Source organism: Ruditapes philippinarum, unplaced genomic scaffold (assembly GCF_026571515.1).
Source record: "Ruditapes philippinarum isolate M1 unplaced genomic scaffold, ASM2657151v2 ctg813_1_1_1_1, whole genome shotgun sequence".
NCBI classification, from domain to species: domain Eukaryota; kingdom Metazoa; phylum Mollusca; class Bivalvia; order Venerida; family Veneridae; genus Ruditapes; species Ruditapes philippinarum.
This window is the reverse complement of record NW_026864281.1, coordinates 187529-209762: the sequence shown is the minus strand read 5'-3', so window position 1 is coordinate 209762 and position 22234 is coordinate 187529. Positions and strand designations below refer to the sequence as shown.

Here is a 22234-nt window from a genome sequence, read left to right as displayed (position 1 = left end):
AAGAATATGCTGAAGTTCACTTACTTTTTATGGCATCACTTTTGTTGAAATTGTAAGAATGTACATGTATTTACACTTTTTTATAAATTTTGCTTATTTGAAATTAATTGATTTTAAAAGAAGTTTAATATTTTTTTTGTTTCAAAGTTTGAACTGTTAAACTTTCAGAGTGATATTTCACCAAGATCTGATGAAGATTCTGAAGTCAGCAGAGATGCACCTGAACTTGTCCGGTCTCGGACAATTTATAAGGATGAGTTTGTTCTTGAGGAAAGTAGACCTAAGGACCCTTTTATACGCACACCATCAACAGGAAGTGACACGGTTTCTTCCAGCGGAAGCAGCCATTTATCTGGCTCTCCCAGGGACACACCTTTATCAGTGAAAGGAAATCAAACAAGAAAAAGTGAAAAAACTAATACTGTGAAACCTAAACAACAAACTGGAAATTCAGCAAATATTGTTGGTTCAGTGAAAATAGGTGCATCAAAGTTAAATGAAAAGTTTGCAAGTAATGCAAATAATAGAAAAACTAACAACTCTGTTCAAAATGGGAGTGGTTTGAATTCAGGGGATGATTCAAAGGTGGATAATTCTGTGCCAAAACTGAAAATTAACAATGCAGTGTCAGCAGGAAATTCCAAATATGGATCTATATTACACACAATGGCAGTGAGAAATGCTGCAGCACAAAATGCTACAAAAGTCAATAGTTCAAACACAAATGGTGCTAAAAGTGGAGGTAAAATAACAGTGCATGGTATTCATGGAGTAAATGATAACGATACAGATGACAAAGTTGCACCTTCTGATAAAACTGTTGTGACTGAAAGTACTTATGAAACAGTTGATGCAGGTGTAAAGAGGAATGATAATTCCAAACCGGACACAAAAGCTGCTGAAATTAAAACAAATGCTCAAGTAACAAATGCAAGAAAGAAAGCTTCTCAGAAGATGCAGAATGTTTTGCAAGTTGTGCCCACTAAACTAACTCAAAACATTGTAAGAACTGCTCCAAAAGGCAGTATCAATACTGAAAAATCTGCAACTAAAACTGTATCGGTGAAAACTGCTGATAAAGTGAATACAAGTACAGCACCAAAACAAGAAGTTGTCAGTAATGTAAACATGCATTTATTACAGTCTGCTCAAGTTCAGAGTAGAGTTTCTCCTCAGGACAATAATAAGACTAAGCTTACTGAGACAAATAATGTAGCTGATAAAAATGAAAGTGCTGTAGTGAAAAAACAAAATGTGGGTAATTCTGATCAAGGTGCAAAGAAGGTTGAATCTAAAAATGGTCAAACTAATACTGATAAAAATGATAATGTCCAACTAAAACCTGCTGATAATTTATCAGGTAAAAATGTATCTGGTCCGCAAAGTTCTTTAGTATCAAATAAAGTTGTGAAGCAGTCTACTTCTGCTGATATTTCTAACAGACAAGGTGCACAGTCTAGGAATTCTACTTTTAATGTTTCAAAGAGTGCAAGTGTGAATCAAAGACAAGTAGGTAATGTTAGGAAAACTACATCAAGTTATACTCCTCGTTTCCCGTCTAATAATTTGGGAAAACAGAAGAGTACTTTGTCAGATAAATCTGAGGGAAAAGAAGATAAGCAGAGTGCTAATACCGCTAATGCTGCCATTACAACACAAACATCAACTGACACAAATGCTAGTGCCCCTAATAAATCTCAGACAACTGACAATACAACAACAGTGAAAACAGCAAGTTCTACTTCACCAACTGATTTGGTATCTACAACTGTCAGTAGGTCAGCTTCTATTATGAAATCTTATAATATGTCAGGTGTACCCAGCACTCCAAAGTCTTCAAGTAGTAGTTCGCTAACATCAGACACTTCATCTACAGCAAACAAATCTATAGTTTCAAACATGCCTTCCAAAAAGAATCAAGTGTTGTCAAAGTCAATGCATGAGCCTTTACAAAAAACTTCAAAAATTTCAAATGCTAGTATTGTCAGTAGCAGTGTTTCACAAATGCCAAGCGTTGGAACAGTTACAAGTGATAAATCTCAAAGTAAGGGACTACTAAGATCTGCTTCCATGACAACCATTGATGAAGCTAAAGAAAAGAAGTTGATGTCTTCTTCAGACACTAAAATACAGTGTGCTACCAACTCAAACAATGGGCGACCTTCCAGTGATACACCAATAGGCTCAGCTGGAACTAAAAACAATCATAACAATGTTACTCCTCTAGTAGAAATAATGCCTGAATGTGCTCCAAGAATAAACAGGAAAAATTACATGGATATTAATAATCCAATGACAACACCTGTCATAGTTAATCCATTTGAAGAGCTTGAACAGAAAAGAGCACTTACTGCTACAGAATTTGGCTTTGTTGTAGACAAACCAAGCATAGAAAGATCTAAAACTCAGGTATCACTTAAAGGAAAAAATGCTAAAAGTCAGAAAAAGACAGTAAACAGTTCTAAGCCATCATCTGCAACCACAAGAGGGTCTAGTGGAAAAAAGAAAAGGTCTAGAAGTAAAGATGCTAACAAGTCTGATAATGAAAGTAGGCCTAAAAGTGGAAAATCTGGAAGAAGGATACGATCTGCTAAAAGGAAAAGGAAAATACCTGCCGAAAATCTTGCAAAAGAAAATGAAAAACCTGATGTTGCCTTAATTGGAGGTATTGGTTGGCAAATAGCAACATCTTGTATTGATAAGTCAGAGGCTGATGCAGTTGTTGTAAGTCAGATAGACTCCAGTGAATCAGACGGAGAGGATGTTAGCATATTTAGACTAGCTTCTCCTGTAAACTTTGAAATGTCTGATAATGAGTTACACATACCAAATGCTTTAGATACTCCTTCTTCCATGTATTCACCAAGATTTAAAGAAGTTAGACCTCCCTTTGAAAACAAACATGAGGAAGATCTCCCAATGGCAGACAATGATGGATATAGGCCTATGAATCTGGACATGACTCAAAATAGTTTATCACAGAATAGAGCAGGTGTGATCATAAAACAGGATATGCCTGGAGATATTAGTAATTTCTTGTCTAAGCTCAGGGAAGATGAAAGTGATATATTTGATGATGATAATGACATTTATGATGATGAAGATGATTATGGTGATGAAGAAGATATAGAAGATATGTTACACAGGCAAGTTGTAATTGGGCAGTTAACACCAATACCTGAATCCCCATCTCTTACTAACACAAATTCAACATTGAAATATGTAGCAAAAACAGTTGATGCTATAAATAGGTTTGATAAGAATATGAAAGATGAAGATCTGAGTAAATTATTGGGTACTACCCCAAGGGATAAAGTCTCTGCATCCTCTGATAGAAGTAGTGCTAACATGGGTAGAAGTGGACCTGTCAGAAATTGTGGAGGATCTCTTAGATCTGCTGCATCACAGAAAGACTCAAAACAATCTTCTTCAGGATCTGCTATGTCGAGAAGTTTACCGTCAAGGAATTCATCATCAAAAACAAACATGTCTAGAATTTCAAACCTCAGTTCAGAAATAAGAGAAAAGGCAAGTAAGGTCTTTGGAAATTCTCAACTATCTCCCAATTCAAGTGCTGCAATAAGAGATTCAAACTCAAGGAGTAATTCGGTAAATAAGAGTCGTTCCAATAGTCTGAGAAAAAGCTCATCCAGAGAAAAGTTATATACTGAGAAAGATTACTCACAAGGTAGTGAAAGTAAACCTGTTATTGAATCTCCAAGGAATGATATGAATTCTGAGACAAAGGAAAGAATTGATTCTAAAATATCAGACCTTAAAAAAATGCTTGCAGACAAAATGCAGAAAACTCAAAAGTTGTTAAATGAGTCGACACAAAATAATTCATACAAAAAGAGAAAACAAATTGATGAAGATCAAGACAGTAGTGAAACTTGTGAAAATGATGTTAAGTTGAATATTAATGAGTTAACTGAGGAAAATTTGAAAGCATTTGACACAAGCAGAACAGAAGATGATATGAAGTCAACCAGAAGTTCAAGAAAGGAAAGAAGGTATTCAGAAACAAAGAAAGTAGAAGAAAAAGATGAGGATATGAAAGAAGCTATTGATGAAATTTTAAGTAACACTTTCCCTTCTTCAAGGTCGAATATGAAATCAGTAAATTCTTTTAAGAGTGGAAATAGTACTCTCACTGAAGCAGATAGGAAAGTTTTAAAGAAAATGGTACAAGAGAATCAAAATCATGCATCTCCTTTCCATGCCAAAGAAAGTGTAAGAGTGTCTAGTTCATATGATGATAGTGTAACACTAAATAAAGATAATCCAGAGCTCATGAAAAGATTTAATGCCGAAAAATTTGAAATGGGACAAAGAATGAAGGCAATGATAGATGCTGGTGCTGATCAATCTAAAGTAAAGGCAATGGTTAAAGCTGATAATAATGAAGCAAAACAACTGGCTAGAATAATGAACAGTTTCCGACAAATGGAACTGTATGCTGGGCCTCACAGTACCAATAATAATAGGTCGGCCAAAAAGGAAACACCTAGAAGAGAAGGAGAGAATATGCATAAAAGTTTGTCAAGGTTTGATAATCCTCACAGTTCACATCAGTTGGGCATACCACCTCGGCCCGGCTCTGCTGGTGCAGGCAGAATGAAACCAGGGAAGTTCACTGAGATAAAGGGAGGTAAATCTGCATCACATGTCGGAGAACGCTCAAACAGTCCTGTTAATGTTCCTAAGGTATGTGTGAGGAATCATAGTGGTTGTATAACTTTAATTATTATATTGAAGGTATTTTCACAGTGGTTTCCAACTTTTGATATTATTTATTTTATTTAATGTTTAAGTTCCCAAATTGAAATGACAAATGTACAATGTACAAAATAATGTTAAAAATGCATATGATGTAATTTGTACAACCAGAATTATCACAATGAGTTGGAACGTACCTGTTTATAGTTCATATAATTATGTCATATTAATATTCATTCAGGAAAAAATTTAATATATATAAGTTCTGTTTTTTAAAAATACTTCTCAAAAATATACCGTAGTCTTAACACATGGCATCTTTTTTTCATCTGAAATAAATTGTGATGAGTTACTTATTAAGATTAAAGCTCTTGTTCCATATTAATTTTGAAAAGGTAGATTCCTGATAAGCGGTGAATATGAAATAAGTTAAAAAAACAACAACAACAACAAAAAAAAAAACAATAGGTTTGGTTCATGAACTTAAACAGTAAATATAACACAACAAACATCCCTAGCTCCGGTATAAACCTGAAATGAATTAATCGAGATTAATTGTAACAATTTGATGTTGATTTTATCATAGAATCTGGCTGACGAGTTCAAGAGAAGTCCATTTAGAGAAGTTAGCAGTCTGCAGGAAGAAAACATTAATGAACTGGCTAATGTCATTAAAATTACATCTCAAAGCAGTGAGGTTAGTACTGTAATCAAGTTTTATTTCTAAAATTATGTGGTATGATATAGTCTTTTGAATCTACAGGCAGTGCTGCAATAATAAAGAAGAGAAGAAATTGTTAATTATAAATACATTCATCATCCGTAAATTATAAATGTTTTCATATTCGTATTAGAATACACAAAAAAATGTAAATGTACTGCAAAAGATTTTCTAAAGATATTTAAGGGCAATGGTTTTATTGTGACTGTGATGTTAGTTGTCACTTACAGAAAAAATGGTAAATACTGTTTAGTTAGCCAGTGAAGCAAGTAAGGTGGATAAACTGCTGAGTTTTGACAAAAAATGCGAAAGTCTGAAAAACAAAGAAACAAACAAAACAAGATGGAAAGTGGCTGGGGTTAAGGGTTCTTACTATCAATGTTGATTTTATTTAAATGCATTTAAATAACACTACTGGGATCCTACATATTACCGGACAAAGAATGATGTTTTTTCGCTGTAACTTTTATTTAGAATAATAGAAAAGAATGGGATTTTGCCCAAATAATTTTGTGTTTTTAATATACGTAAACATTCCTTTATCATACATGAAATTCAACATTTGACCGTAGAAATGTGTCTTGGAAGTAGGGCATTATAAGATGAAAAAAATCGTGTAGACAAGGGAGACAATTGTATTAAAGTAGACATATATTTTTGGTATGATACAGGATGACCATCTTAGTCTAGAAGATGATGAAATAGAGAGGGCAGATAGTGCATGTACAACATTAAGTTCTCAATCTTCAATAATGGAGGAAACTATACAATGGAAGAAAGGAAATGTGCTCGGCAAAGGAGCTTTTGGAACTGTAAGTAATAGAAATACATATAGCGTCACATTCATTGTGAATTAACTCCAGTCTATTTATTATCTTTGATTGACTTTGTTTATTTCAAGTGAACCATGTTGATTGACGCATGTGAGAAGGGAGACGCTGTGCTGTACAATAATTATTGAGCATCTTTTGAAATCTAAATTGCACATATTTAAAATTGACCAAACTTACTTTCTATTTATTCGCGCAAAATTTTATGCTAGCGAAATTGAATGATTTTTATAATAAGAAGTCGAATGGAAATGCTAATATTTTCTTTTTTTACAAGGTATGGTGTGGTTTGACAAGTGAAGGACAACTTATTGCAGTCAAACAGATAGAATTAAATACAACCAATCAGAATAAAGCTAAGAAGGAATATGAGAAAGTCCAGGAGGAAGTTGAACTTCTGAAGACTTTGGAACATAAAAATATTGTAGGGTTAGTAACTTCATTACATGTATTCCTTTTCACACATAGCCTTTTAATAATACTCAATTGTATTTTGATGGAGCATATACTTAGCAGTTTGTCCTTTAGTTTGCATTTCTGTCACACATACCATTTCTCATAGCTCTACATATTTAGAGGAGCACCCATAACATTAGCATCAGCAACAAAGGGTAATATTCAATATATAGGGGAACATCCATAACATAAGGGCACATCTATTATATAAGGGGACATCCATCACATAGGGAACATCCTTAACAAAGAGGACCATCCATAACATAGGGTACCATCCATAACATAGGGGACATCCATAACATAGGGGACATCCATAACATAGGGGAACATCCATAACCAAGGGCACATCCATAACATAGGGGAACATCCATAACATAGGGGAACATCCATAACCTAGGGGAACATCCATAACCTAGGGGAACATCCATAACCTAGGGGAACATCCATAACATAGGGGAACATCCATAACATAGGGGACCATCCATAATATAAGGGAGCCTTTATCAATGTTACCCATATTCTTGATTATACTAACTATAGGGGTAATAATACTAAATGTTTTTGTCATGTTTTGAATTGTACACCATACCTTAGAAAGAAAGGTTTAGACCTTAAGCTCATAAACAGTAACTTGTTATTTGAGATACTTTTTACACTATATCATAAAGCAATGTGCCTTAAATTATGTGCAATATACATGTATACAGAAATTAAGGAAATCAAAGATGAAATATCACTCCAATACATTGTACATCTATGTTTATTTAGCAGTAGAAGTCTGAACTTGTATTTTACACTTTATATAATCAACAGATACCTTGGTACAAGTCTAGAGGACAGTGTTGTCAGTATATTTATGCAGTTTGTACCAGGTGGATCTATAGCCAGTATATTAGCAAGGTTTGGTGCCCTAGATGAAGCTGTGTTCAGAAAATACACAAAACAGATTCTTGAAGGAGTGGAATATCTCCATGCCAATGATGTCATCCACAGGTAACTTATTAACTTGTTGACATTTGCCTTCTTTTGTTGTTAGAAGCTAAATATTTATAACAAGAGTGTGGTTCTTTTGAGCTTAGGTTGTAAATTATTGTTGTGAAATGGAAACAAATTTACCATTTCACTTTTATGATAATGGTCTAAATTTTCACCAAAGTCGTTAAAATATCTTAATTAAATAATTATCTGAGTGAAATTGAAAAAAGTTCTTTATGTAACTTTTGGGATAGTTTATTAAACATTTAATACATTCCATGAAGAAATTGTTTAATTAATTGATAATCAAGGATGTTACAACCATCAGTATCTTCAATGATTTCAACAAATTCTTAAGTGTCTGTACATGTATCTAGATTAATCTTGAATACAGTGAACTGAGAAGAACTTTTATAACTTCTTGTAATACTGGCTTGATAAAGGATCTATATTAGACACGGGGGATGCTTGATTATCCTGCATTAACACAAGATTTTGATGAACATCTTTGTTTGCATTTTTGTGTTGTTGATGAATGAAACATGTGGAATAACCATTTTTTTGTTAATTGAATTTATTAGGGACATAAAAGGAGGAAATGTGATGCTGATGCCAAATGGAGTGATAAAACTGATAGATTTTGGTTGTGCTAAGCGACTATGTATAAATCTCAGTATGGGCCAGTCTCAGATACTAAAATCCATGAAGGGGACACCATACTGGATGGCACCAGAAGTTGTGAATGAAACAGGTCATGGGAAAAAATCTGATATATGGTAAGTTGCTGGATAAGAGAATTTCACACACACATTCAGTTTGTATGTTTGACTTATCTGGCTTTGAATTTGGATCAGTTGATTGGTGAAAGATTAAATAATTTTAGCTCCACTATTCTTAAAGTATTGAGAGCAATTGTACTCGCCCAGGAGTCGACATCTCACTTTGATTTAGTTTTTGCTTGCAAGTTGGTATCAACAAAACTACTGTACATAGGGAATGGGTTGAACTATAACACACATATTTAAAAGCATAATAGGAGGTCACTATCCAAGACCAATTATAAACAATTTCAAAGGTGTTATATATTTCATGTTATTTAGTTGTAGCATGGTGAGGCTATATTGTAAAGGAATCTACATGTAAAGTTGAGACTTATTTGTGCAGTCAGGCTTAAAATACAGTCGAGTTTAAATATAGAAACATTAAAATAAGTCAAGATATCTCCAGATGATCTTATGTCCGACCAGACAAATAACTGTAACATATAATTGTTACAGGTATGTTATAGCTTCCAGCTACTGCATTGTAAACAGATGTGTTATTATTTCCCTGTTATTTTCAGGAGTGTTGGATGTACAGTATTTGAGATGGCCACAAGGAAACCACCATGGGCAGAAATGAACCCAATGGCAGCCATATTTGCTATAGGATCAGATAAACCTGTACCACAATTACCCGAGAAGTTCACTGAGGAGGCCAAAGATTTTGTTAATTGTTGCCTTACAAAGTAATTATTTATTTTTATGCCACCGCAGCATCTGCGATGCGGTGGCATATAGCGATTCACCTGTGTGTGTGTGCGTGTGTGTGTGTGTTTGTTTGTTTGTTTGTGTGTGTGTGTGTTATATAGATTATATAGTGAACTTAAAAAATCTTCTTGTGAAAAACCACTAGTCCAATTTCAACCAAACTTGGCAGGATTGATCCTTGGGTGAAGGGCTTCCAAAGTTGTTCAAAGAATTTCATTCCATGCAGAAATCTGGTTGCCATGGCAACCAAAAGGAATTATAAGAATAAATTAAAAAAATCTTCTTGTAAAGACCCAAAAGGCCTAGAGCTAAGATATTTTGCATAAGGCATTGTCTGGTAGACCTCTACCAAGATTGTTCAAATTATAGCCCTGGGGTCAAAATCGGCCCCGCCCCGGGGGTCATTGATTTTCACTATATATAGATATAGTAAAAACTTAAAATACCTTCTTGTAAAGACCCAAAAAGCCTAGAGCTTAGATATTTTGCATAAGGCATTGTCTGGTAGACCCTTACCAAGATTGTTCAAATTATAGCCCTGGGGTCAAAATCGACCCCGCCCCGGGGGTCTTTGATTTTCACTATATGTACATTTAGTAAAAACTTAAAATACCTTCTTGTAAAGACTCAAAAGCCTAGAGCTTAGATATTTTGCATAAGGCATTGTCTGGTAGACCTCTACCCAGATTGTTCAAATTATAGGCCTGGGATCAAAATCGACCCCGCCCCGGAGGTCATTGGTTTTCCTAAAATGTATATAGTAAAAACTTATAGTAAAACTTTTAAAACAATTTCTTCTAGCAATTGACAAATGCTAGAGGTTAGATATTTGGCATGAAACATTGTGAAGTGAACTTCTAGCAAGATTGTTCAAATTATAGCCCTGGGTCAAAATTGCCCCCGCCCCGGGGGTCATTGATTTTCAATATATACATATAGTAAATAAAAAAAATCTTATTGTCTGAAGGTACAAGGCTTAGAGCTTTAATATTTGTTAAATGATATTATCTATAGGTACTCTACCAAAGTTGTTCAAATTTTGCCTCTAGTGTCAAAATTAGCCCCGCCCCAGGGGCCATAGGTTTTCCTTATATGTATATAGTTAAAACTTAAAAAAATCATCTTCTCTAGATTTACAAAGGCTAGAGTTAAGATATTTTGCATGAAACATTATGTAGTGAACCTCTAGCAGGATTGTAAAAACTATAGCCCTGGGGTCAAAATTGGCCCCATCCCCAGGGGTCATTGATTTTCACTATGTACATATAGTAAAAAATTAAAAAATCTTCTTGTCTTAAGGTACAAGGCTTAGAGCTTTGATATTTGGTATATAGTATTATCTATTGGTCCTTTACTAAAGTTGTTTTAATTATGCCCCTAGTGTTAAAATTGCACTGCCCCAGAGGCGATAGTTTTCCTTATATGTATAAAGTAAAAACTTGAAAAATCCTCTTCTCAGAATTGAAAAATCCTTTTCTCTGAATTGACAAAGGCTAGAGGTTAAATATATGGCATGAGACTTTGCGAAGTGAACCTTTACCAAGATTGTTCAAATTATAGCCCTGGGGTCAAAATTGGTTCTGCCCCGGGGGTTCATTAATTTTCATTATGTACATATAGTAAAAAAATAAAAAAATATTTTTGTCTGAAGGTACAAGGCATAGAGCTTTGATGTTTGCTATATTATATATATCATCTATAGGTCCTCTACCAAAGTTGTTCAAATTTTTCCCCTGGTGTTAAAATTGGCCGTGCCCGGGGCAGTGATTCTCATTATGTACACATAGTAAAAACAGAAAATAAAACAAATGTTTTCTGAATGGGAGAAAGCTACAGCTTAGATATTTGACTTGAAATGTTGTTTGGTGGACCTGTATCAAGATTGTTTTGAATTAAACCCTTGGGTCCAAAATTTTGCCTTGCCCAAGGGGACAGTGACCTACTTTCTTGTCCTTTGATGTACAGCAATGAAATTTTTGACCATGTGCACAGTTTTAGTTGTAAAATTGAATTTTGATATCAGGTGACCTAGATTTTGATGATGTGACCTACTTTCTTGTCCTTTGATGTACAGCTATGAAATTTGAACCATGTGCACAGATTAAGATGTAAAGTGAACTTTGATATCAGCTGACCTAGATTTTGACAAAGTGTCTTACTGTGTTGTCCTTTGATGTAGTCATGAAATTTAGGCTGTTTGAAATATGACCTTCACCACCAAATTCACTAGACTTGAGTGCATTGATATATTCCTACTCTGATCTTTTATTGAGTTAACAACAGATTTAACCACTAATCTGATAAGAATTAGATAGGTCAGGGATCTATGCATTATGACAATCTACAAAATTGAATAGAAACAAAAAAAATCTGTTCCTACACTACTATTTAGTGTTGTATTAATGCGGTGGCATAGCATTTTTCTCAAATGCAATCTTGTTTTATATTGTTATTAAAGTGTATAAAGCTTTATAAATGAGTAATTAAATTTTATTAGAGTGACATTGTGCTTTGTACAATATAGGAAAAATAAATACATTGTATTTAATATGCTGTATAATAAATTACAACACGTGCCCACATTGGGCCTATATATAAAATTATTGTTAGAATTCAGGAAATTGAATATATGTACTTCCAAAATATTTATATGAAAAAATATTTCTGAATGATTATGTAGAAATTCAATCAATTATATGTTTTAAATTTATTGCAATAACATATGATTTAAATTTAGAATTTGAATACAGACAGTATAAATTGTCTTGTGGAATAAAAAGTAGATTTTAAGTGTCCGCTTGCAATAGAACATGTAGACATGAATTTATGGTATACATGAATTTATGGTATACATGAATTTATGGTATACATGAATTATGGTATACATGAATTTATGGTATACATGAATTTATGGTATACATGAATTACATGAATTATGGTATACATGAATTATGGTATACATGAATTACATGAATTATGGTATACATGAATTATGGTATACATGAATTATGGTATACATGAATTACATGAATTATGGTATACATGAATTACATGAATTATGGTATACATGAATTATGGTATACACGAATTATGGTATACATGAATTATGGTATACATGAATTATGGTATACATGAATTATGGTATACTTGTTACATGCTACATTTTATTATTACAGGGATCAGGCAAAAAGACTATCAGCCACCCAGCTTTTACAGACAACGTTCATGAAGAGAAGATCAAAGAAAAGCTCCTCAACTTGTTGATACAGAGATAACATGTTCAGTCAATACTTGATAAAGCTGGAGGGAACCAATAAAAATTCTCAGAATGTGAGGTGCATGGGGATAGAGGAAAAAAGGAGCGTATGAAAACACATGATAGTTACAGATTAGTAGAAAAACAATAAAATCCTCTTCCTAGGTATATTATAACATGGCTGAATTTAGCCAATAAATACTCATGGAAAGAATGGACAGAATCAGTAAGAGTCTTTCACACATAGACATTCTGACGTTGAAAGACACTAGCCAATCGGAATGCAAAGTACAATGGGGGAACCAATGAAAATCCTTTTACCTGAAGGAACTGACAGAATGGCGGCAGATCAAAGCCTGTGGTGCAATTAGTAAAGTACAGCTATGATATCTCCTTACAGAAATCAGAATACTGACAATATTCTTGGCAAAATTGTCAGATTTCTTAATACAGTTGAAGAAAAATTTAGCCAGCTGAGGAAGGCCGATTTTTATTTGAAAAATATATAAGTGATACTACACAATCCATTTAGTTTTGGATTATTGTTGATATTTTATTGTTGTTTTGATGGACGTTAAAGTATTGAACATAAATGCAATAAGCAACAATATGTTTCAGAGAATCTACCATTTAGGTTGTGTTAATGACATTGACAGATGTGTATTTCTTTGTCTCAGAACTGGGAATTTATAAAGAAACAGAGAAACAAAATAGTTATAGCTGATGCAAATATCATTGCTCAGATTGCTTCATATTTTACATATTATACATAATTCACCGTCATGATATTTCATGCTATTATTTCAAAGAACATTTTAACTTTTGGTTACATAACAAACAGGGGAAAAAAACTCCATTACAACTGCATGTTTAGTTACTACATGCAGGTTTTTTACTAATAACATATCAAATCAAACCTAGATTTAGATGTAATAGGCAAGGTTCCATGTATTGTTTATACTAACAGTATTTACAGAACTGCTACACTATGAAAATGTATAACTGTTTCCCCGACTTTCATTTTATATACTATAGAGATATTTTTTCCTTATAATTATTAAGGTTTATAGAGGACTATCAGTCATCATGTATATGCAATACAGTCAGTACTGATATAAACCTCCCTTTAAACTGTGTTCATTATTCATTATTATAACATACTTGTACATTTCAGATATTTGTTTATTATGTACATTAATACATTAGAGTTTCATTAGAGAGGCGTCCGTGGCTGAGTGGTTAAGGTCATTGACTTCAAACCACTTGCTGCTCATTGAATTTTATTATTTTTGTCACAGATTTGTCTACCTGTATATTTTATGTTGAGGGAAGAATGTCTAAGAATAATTTTTGATTACTTTTGTGTTATACTGTTATGGTCTTTATTGATTGAACATATTATAATACATTGTATACTAGGCATTATTTACTCCCTTGATTACACAAAAAGGCATTACTTAATATTATTTATTGTCAATTTGAATAATTAGAAAGTCATCTTCTTGTAGCCTACATGTAGAAATTTAAGTGTTCCCCTGATTCCATGAAACACCATTTCACCATTTGTAATGAAGTACATGACCACTTTGGATAAAAAAAGTAATTCATATTTTTTTTTTTTTTTTTTTTTTTTTTTTTCAAAAAGAAAATAGCACATGAAATTAGAATCTTTATTCTTCAAACAAAAAAATATCATTGTAAAAATCTCAAATCAGAACCAGTTTTTTCACTATTAAAGTTATTTCATTGAAAGTCATACTCATTGTAAGCACTAAGTACATGTAGATGTCCTAGACAAGGGACATTACTCTTTATCTTCATGTAGTATAAACATGTAAAAATGACATTGACATACATGCAAACTTGTTTCAATGATCAAGTGGGAGATTTTTCTTCAAAAAGAGGGAGATTTTAGAATTTGCAATAAACAAAGAAGAAAGTTCTGACATCAAAAAGAGGGAGATTTCTTTAATTTGTGAAAATACCCCTTATTTAAAGAAAAATCTTTGAAAGTGGGAGTCTCCCGCTAAAAGTGGGAGAGTTCACATGTATGCATTTTTTTTTTTTTTAAGTTTTATCAGGCAGTTTTTCTACTTTAATGTAGAGAGCTAGTATATTGTTCTGATATTAATGGTAAAGGCTATTTACATGTAGATTTTAGTTGAACCAGGCACTATACTATGGGTCGCTTCAATCTTATTATTTTGATATCAAAATCCCTCACATATAATAATAGACTGTTCTAAAATCAAAGTCAAAGCAGGATGAGTACATTATACAAATTGAGCTGTGTCAGGGTGTACAATATGGTATGACACTGTATTGTTGAAATTTGAATGTTTAGGTTTACAGTGATTTAAAAACTGTGGCTAAATGCATTTATATGTGACAGTGAATGAGGAATTCAGGAATATTGGATACTTATTTTAGTATTTAAACTTTACTCATGGTAAAGCTGCTTATTTTGACATTTTTGTGCCAAATCGTTTCTTACATGTGCTTATTAGAAAAAGAAAATGCTTACCTTGTTTATATTTTACCATATTTTGTACAGGTATTTTTTTCTAGAGCTTTTTCTTTTCTAAGTGAATTATTTTATTGTAATATTTACTATATGTGATATGCAAAGGAGTGTAATCCTTGATTGAACCAGGATAAATGTAGAGCAACTTTTTTTTTCCAAAAAATTACTTGATTGCTTTATTTGCTTTTTTATTTATGGCTATCTAGGAAATTATAAATATGATATAAAACATAATAATTTTATTGTTCAGATCTGAAATAAATTAGTAATATGAATGTCAAAATTATGTTGAATAATTAATGTGAATATGATTGTATATGTATATAAAATAAGACATGTTCAAACAGTGTAAAATACTGTTTTCAGTATAATATATATCTTTATTTTGGCATATCAGACTTAACATAGAAATATGTACATTGCTTCAATGTGTAGAAATATTTATGGTTTTGATCCTCTTTCTTGTACTGCTGACTGTTGATATGCAAAAACGTGACATCTTATTAGTGCCTGTGTACTATACAAATGAAAAAAATATGTGTTTATGAAATAAACAATGAAATTGTGCTTTAAGTTTTGTACATGTAGATTGTATTTCAAATGTATTTTTATATGCAAAATGTATATTGTTTTAAAATGCAAGTTAAATGGTGAATGGCATGTTTAATAGTTTGTAATGTGTAATGTATATTTGGGAAAATAATGTTTTCTTTATAAATATTTTTTGTTAGATATTCACTTTATGTCATATATTTGCTATATTTAAAGTTGTCTTCCACTGACTTATGATGCAACATGTCTGGAACATTCCAATAAAAATTGTAGAAATTCTATGTTGTTGTTGTTGTTGTATTCTATCCTGTTTGTTACCTTCAAAATTGTGCACCATTGAGTTTCAACCTGCAAGAGATGAGCCAATCAGTTTAAACCTGCAAGGGATTAGCCCTGCACTCTTGGATTATCAAGTCTAGTAAACAGATGATAACAGGGTCACACAGAGTTGGACATATACCCACATTATTTAAGAATCACTGCAACAAAACAGCAGTGCAGTAACAGAGAAAAGGTGAAAATTTCTCCCACAATACGCTGCACTCATAATGCAAGTAGGGGGAACAAATGTGAGTAGGGGGAACAAATTCAAGTAGGGAGAACAAAATGCAAGTAGGGGGAACAATCACAATGGGATAAGGGCCCAGAGGAACAGGTTTACAATTTTTTAGCTCACCTGTCACAAAGTGACAGGGTGAGCTTTTGTGATCGCTTTTCGTCCGGCGTCCGTCCGGCGTCCTTCGTCCTTAAACTTTTACTTTAAATGACATCTCCTCATAAACCACTAGGCCAATTTCATCCAAACTTCACAGGAATGTTCCTTTGGTGGTCACCTTTAAAAATTGTTCAAAGAATTTAATTCCATGCAGAACTCTGGTTGCCATGGCAACCAAAAGAAAAAACTTTAAATATCTTCTTTTAAAAAACCCTAAGAGCTAGAGCTTAGATATTTGGCATGAAACATCTTCTAGTGAGTGTCTACCAAGTTTGTTTAAGTAAAAGCCCTGGGGTCAAAATTGGCCCCGCCCCAGGGGTTCATTGATTTTCCCTATATGCATATAGTAAAAACTTAAAAAGTCTTCTTTTAAAGAACCCAAAGAGCTAGAGCTAAGATATTTAGCATCAAACATGTTCTAATAGGTCTCTACCAAGTTTGTTCAAATAAAAGCCCTGGGGTCAAAATTGGCCCCGCCCCGGGGGTCATTGATTTTCCTTATATGTGTATAGCAAAAACTTAAAAAATCTTTTTTGAAAAAACCCAAATAGCTAGAGTTTAGATATTAAGCATGAAACATCTTCTAGTGAGTGTCTACAAAGTTTGTTAAAATAAAAGACCTGGGGTCAAAATTGGCCCCGCCCCGGGGGTCATTGATTTTCCTTATATGTGTATAGCAAAAACTTAAAATCTTCTTTGAAAAAACCCAAATAGCTAGAGTTTAGATATTAAGCATGAAACATCTTCTAGTGAGTGTCTACAAAGTTTGTTCAAATAAAAGCCCTGGGGTCAAAACTGGCCCTGCCCAGGGGTGTCATTGTTTTTAACTATATGTGTATAGTAAAAACTTAAAAAAATCTTCTTTTAAAAAGCCTAATGAGCTAGAGCTTAGATGTTTTGCATGAAACATCTTCTTATGGGTGTCTACCAACTTTGTTCAAATAAAAGCCCTGGGGTCAAAATTGGCCCCGCCCCAGGGGGTCATTGATTTTCCCTATATGCATATAGTAAAATTTTAAAAAATCTTCTTTTAAAGAACTCAAAGAGCTAGAGCTAAGATATTTAGCATCAAACATGTTCTAATAGGTGTCTACCAAGTTTGTTCAAATAAAAGTCCTGGGGTCAAAATTGGCCCCGCTCCGGGGGTCATTGATTTCCTTATATGTGTATAGCAAAAACTTAAAAAATCTTCTTTGAAAAAACCCAAATAGCTAGAGTTTAGATATTAAGCATGAAACATCTTCTAGTGAGTGTCTACAAAGTTTGTTCAAATAAAAGCCCTGGGGTCAAAATTGGCCCCGCCTCGGGGGTCATTGATTTTCCTTATATGTGTATTGCAAAAACTTAAAATCTTCTTTGAAAAAAACCCAAATAGCTAGAGTTTAGATATTAAGCATGAAACATCTTCTAGTAAGTGTCTACAAAGTTTGTTCAAATAAAAGCCCTGGGGTCAAAACTGGCCCTGCCCCAGGGGTGTCATTGTTTTTAACTATATGTGTATAGTAAAAACTTTAAAAAATCTTCTTTTAAAAAGCCCAATGAGCTAGAGCTTAGATGTTTGGCATGAAACATCTTATGGGTGTGTGTGTGGGGGGGGGGGGCTATATACAGGTGAGCGACCTCAGGGCCATCATGGCCCTCTTGTTCTTTTGTTATCATCAACATTTGGTCATATTCTAGATTACACTGGAATGGGACATATGTTTTGTGGGTATTTCATTTATATCTCTGGCTAAAACATCTGAACTAGAAATAATTGGATAAAATGTCAGACTTATTAAGGCAATCTAATTCACGTGAAGAATTTCTATTTTAGGCCTTTATAGATACCACATGTATGGCCACTTTCTTGATACACTTTCATCTTGACTGAAATCTGACAATGTATACTATAAAGTTTACATGTATAGATATACTTTCAATGAAGTAAAAAATCTCATTATTTCTGGTAGGTATCAAGATCCCAGTCCATCTTTAATTTGGTTGGTGACCCCCAATTTGATTAAGTCTAAAGTGTTTCTGTTATCATAAGATCATGCAAAGTTTATATGAATTTTATTAAAGTTTTCAGAATTCTCCCTATATAGCCAAACATATAGAGTTATTTCCCTTGAATGTCTGGGACTCAGTAAATTTCTTGTCATGTAAAGGAATTATTTCTGAGCATACATTGATATTTACAAGTTTTTCACATCAGTTTTTTCTTCTCTTTCCTTATTTTTGTTGCAATGGATTATAAAAATGATGCACTTTTGGAAGTAAAAAATGATATTAACCTCTTACCCCATGAGCTTATTGCGAAAAATTGCCGTTTTCATTGAAAAGCCTCCTGTAACAAGTTCAAACTGCTATGAAACTATGAAAAATGCTTCAATACTGATGAAACTTGGCACAAATGTTGACAAGACCATAGCCTCTGTAACAGCATGCTCAATTGTAAATTTCCTGTTACCATGGCAACGGGGGGACTTCTCAAAATTGCCAAAAATCACTATTTTTCATTTTTCAAAGTGCTGCAACTTCTCAATGAATCAAGATGGAGTAAAAGGCTTTTCAGCGTCTGTTACTAGTTACCCTAAGATTGACCTGAGGCCATTTTAAGCCGGTCACATGTCCAAAATTTTCTTGGCGATGACTGCCCCCCTTCAAACCCCCCAAACAGAAGGGGCACATCCCCTGGCAACCCCCTGATGTAACATTTGGATGGGGGGTGGCACCAAAAAAGTGGTAAGTTTTTTTAACAACATTTGTCTAACAAAAAACAGTGTTTAGGGCCTAAAAAAGGCATTTTTTCACTGTTAGAGGCCTAAAAAAAAGGGGGGGGGGAAGCCGTCAAAACATGTCTATATGAGGTTAAGCAACTTAGTAATTTATTAATTTTTTCATTATTTTATTATGCTTTACTTGTTGTTTAAAGACACCGTCTGTGTGTCTGCAGTATAAATGTACTGTCTCCTCTCGCCTATTATTTCCATTTAAATCGATACACCATGAAAATTACCAACAAATTAAAGTAATGTCTATATCTTATATACAACAGTACAACAATCTGATCATTCGAGTATGAAGTAAAACCAATTTAATGTAAACAAACCTATACACTTGCTTACTTTCCATTTATTTCTGTACAATGAACATACATACTAACTATATACTTACTATATATAATTTAGTATAATTTAGTACTTTGCCTACACTATACTGCAGGCAATGACTTTTGGCTCGGAAAAAACCCGAAGAATTTACATGTTGGTATTGAAGTATTTAGAGCAGTGTTTTATCAAGATAATAGAGTTATTTTAGGATTTTTTTTTTTGAATGCACCTGATAGTGATAATGCACAGTTTGTTTTACTGATAATCTAACTTATTACACACTTTATTTTACAACAAACAAAAAAAACAGCTGAGATTTTCAGGTAAGCCAGTTTATGATTTATATGTTAATTGATTTTATTTATCGTTTGTTATTTCAATACAAAATATTTATTTGCACAGTGCGAAAGGCAATTATTTAGTTTCTTAATTTCTTTTTATTCACTTAATTTTATTTTTTTCATTGACATAAGTAATAATATTCAAAACTTTTTCATATGTTTATTTGAAAGCATAATCGCTGACTTCTGTCGAAATTACCGTCATATTAGTTTCCTAGAGCAAGAAACTTAGCTTGTTCCTGTTAACCATTTTTCTGCTGATTTTATTAAAGGAACTCCACTGAGGTCTCAGCCTAAAAATATAAAATTGAATTTTTTACATGAATCAGCTTGGGTACTTAAAACAGAAAGATTACAAAAGAGAATTATGAACTTTACTAAGAAATAAATTGAAAATTGTAGTTATGTGCTTTTCTTTCCCCGATTTCAGTGAAAAGCATTGCAATGCTTTTTATTTTTTGGGGTTTTTTTTACAATTAGAATAATTTTTCTGAAAAAATGGAGTGAGCAAATGATCTAAAATTTTCCACACAAGTTATTGGTCTTCACCTACATCAAATGGAACATGATTGACATCGAAAAATTATTTCTAGTGCCTTCATGTTTTAGTCCCTTTAAATGTAAAATGTACTAGTCTGGCTTACATTTCTTAAATGACGCAAATGTATCCAATTTTATAAAAACTGAGAACCAGATTAGTCCATTTAAAAAAATATTCATCAGGGTAAAGGTTAAGATGTACAAAATTACACTGGACACTAGCTGTTACATAAACATCAGGGGAGGCAACTAGAATTTGAGTTGAAACTAAAAACTATTCTTTTTCAACTATAATGTTTGCCCTCAATCAATGAATGACAATAAAAGATATGTTTCACATTGTTCTAATGTTATCATCAAATCATTCAGCAATTAGCACATTCATCATCGTCATGATTGATGAAAACTGATACCTGTGATTTTATTGTAAAGAATGGAAATCACATCTATCTTTTGATGTCAATTGGAAGGTTTCAGTTCAAAATATTCAACATACCATTATACAAAATATCTTTTCTTTGTTTTCATTTAGCTTTTCAATTTATAAATAGAAGGATATTTCATATCTAAACCATGAACAAGGAAATTAATATTTTACATTAACAAGGTAATTTAGTACTTAAACTGTTTAGTTGTTTAACTTCTCTTTTGTTCAGTCAGTAGGCAGTATAATTTAAAACCTATAATTGGCTTTAATGGCATTTAAAAAATACTCATTTAAATGTTGCATCTATTTAGACAAACTGTGCAGACATACAAAAAGTAGAATAATTACTATGCCAGCTATAGTATGTTGATCTGCTTCCTACTTCTAGCTGTCTAAATTGTTGGGTTTTTTTGTTGTTGTTGTTGTTTTCTTATTACGTCTTTTATCAAAATTACAAGTCAATATGTTTAAAACATGTTAATACTAGTTCATGCCTAGTTGATTGTGTCAGTGACATATCTGTTTTTATTATTCTTGTTCGTTGTTGTTTAGAAATCAAACAGGAAGAAAAGCTAGATGTATGCACAGACATTATGCACAGACATGACTTCTTTGTAAAAATAAAGTACATAAACTATACAATTTCCATGGAAACATGAAAGTTATAGAAATAAGATTAATGGGGTATTTTTATACAACCAGCACAGAGTTGTGTATCATGTTATAACAGGTTATATAAAACACTGGTGGTAGCTATTGTATATGTCTGTCTACATTGTTGTTTAAAGTGAAAATTACATGTCATAAAATGACTGTTTAATGACCTATAACAATATATATAAATGATTTCATCAAAGATATAAAAGAATAGTAAGAGTATATAACTAAACTAATTTCTCTGTTGCCTTAAGGCCATGTATTGTATTTCTATTGAAATCTTAATGGAAAATGGTGGATATAATAAGGCAATGTCTGGTTTGTAAGGTAACTAGATATATCTTCTAGATAAATCAAACACTCTTTCATTGTTACATCAATATTTTTAATTTTCATACATCTTGTATACATGAAATAACTTTATGTACAGATGATATTACATAAAAAAGTATATATTGACATGAAATTAGTTTTAAGTCATATTAAGCAAAAAATAGAAAATACAATTTTTTATAAAAAAAAAATATTAAAATGAAGAATTATACTCTACAAAATTAATAAAGTATTTTGGAATTCATGCCATCAGGAATAATTGTACCTAGCTTATACATCCATGAAGTTTCTTTTAATAGTCTTTGCCAATTATTCTTTACTTTATCAATTGGCATGAATGAAAAATCTTTGATAGAATGCCCTTCAGAATTAAAATGTTCAGATACATTGGTAATAGTGTTAGGAAAGTGTTTAATATCAAATTTGTGACTATTCATTCTTTGACTACATTTTTGCTGAGTTTGACCAACATACTGTTTTTTACATTTTTTATAAAAAATTGTATTTTCTATTTTTTGCTTTCTATTTTTTGCTTAATATGACTTAAAACTAATTTCATGTCAA

At 32.6% G+C, this 22234-nt stretch overlaps 1 protein-coding gene across 4 annotated transcripts in view; it reads left to right on the top strand.

The window, feature by feature from the left end:
* LOC132725056 (serine-rich adhesin for platelets-like) overlaps positions 1-12587 on the top strand; it is a 51155-nt gene extending 38568 nt beyond the window's left edge. For all 4 annotated transcript variants that reach the window (XM_060710050.1, XM_060710051.1, XM_060710048.1 and 1 more), the window contains 8 exons: positions 169-4707; positions 5306-5416; positions 6112-6252; positions 6548-6699; positions 7540-7719; positions 8283-8477; positions 9044-9208; positions 12407-12587. In XM_060710050.1, coding sequence (XP_060566033.1) covers positions 169-4707; positions 5306-5416; positions 6112-6252; positions 6548-6699; positions 7540-7719; positions 8283-8477; positions 9044-9208; positions 12407-12494 — 5571 coding nt within the window. In that variant the 3' untranslated portion in view covers positions 12495-12587. The remainder of the gene's footprint in view (positions 1-168; positions 4708-5305; positions 5417-6111; positions 6253-6547; positions 6700-7539; positions 7720-8282; positions 8478-9043; positions 9209-12406) is intronic.
* The last annotated feature ends 9647 nt before the right edge of the window (positions 12588-22234 follow it).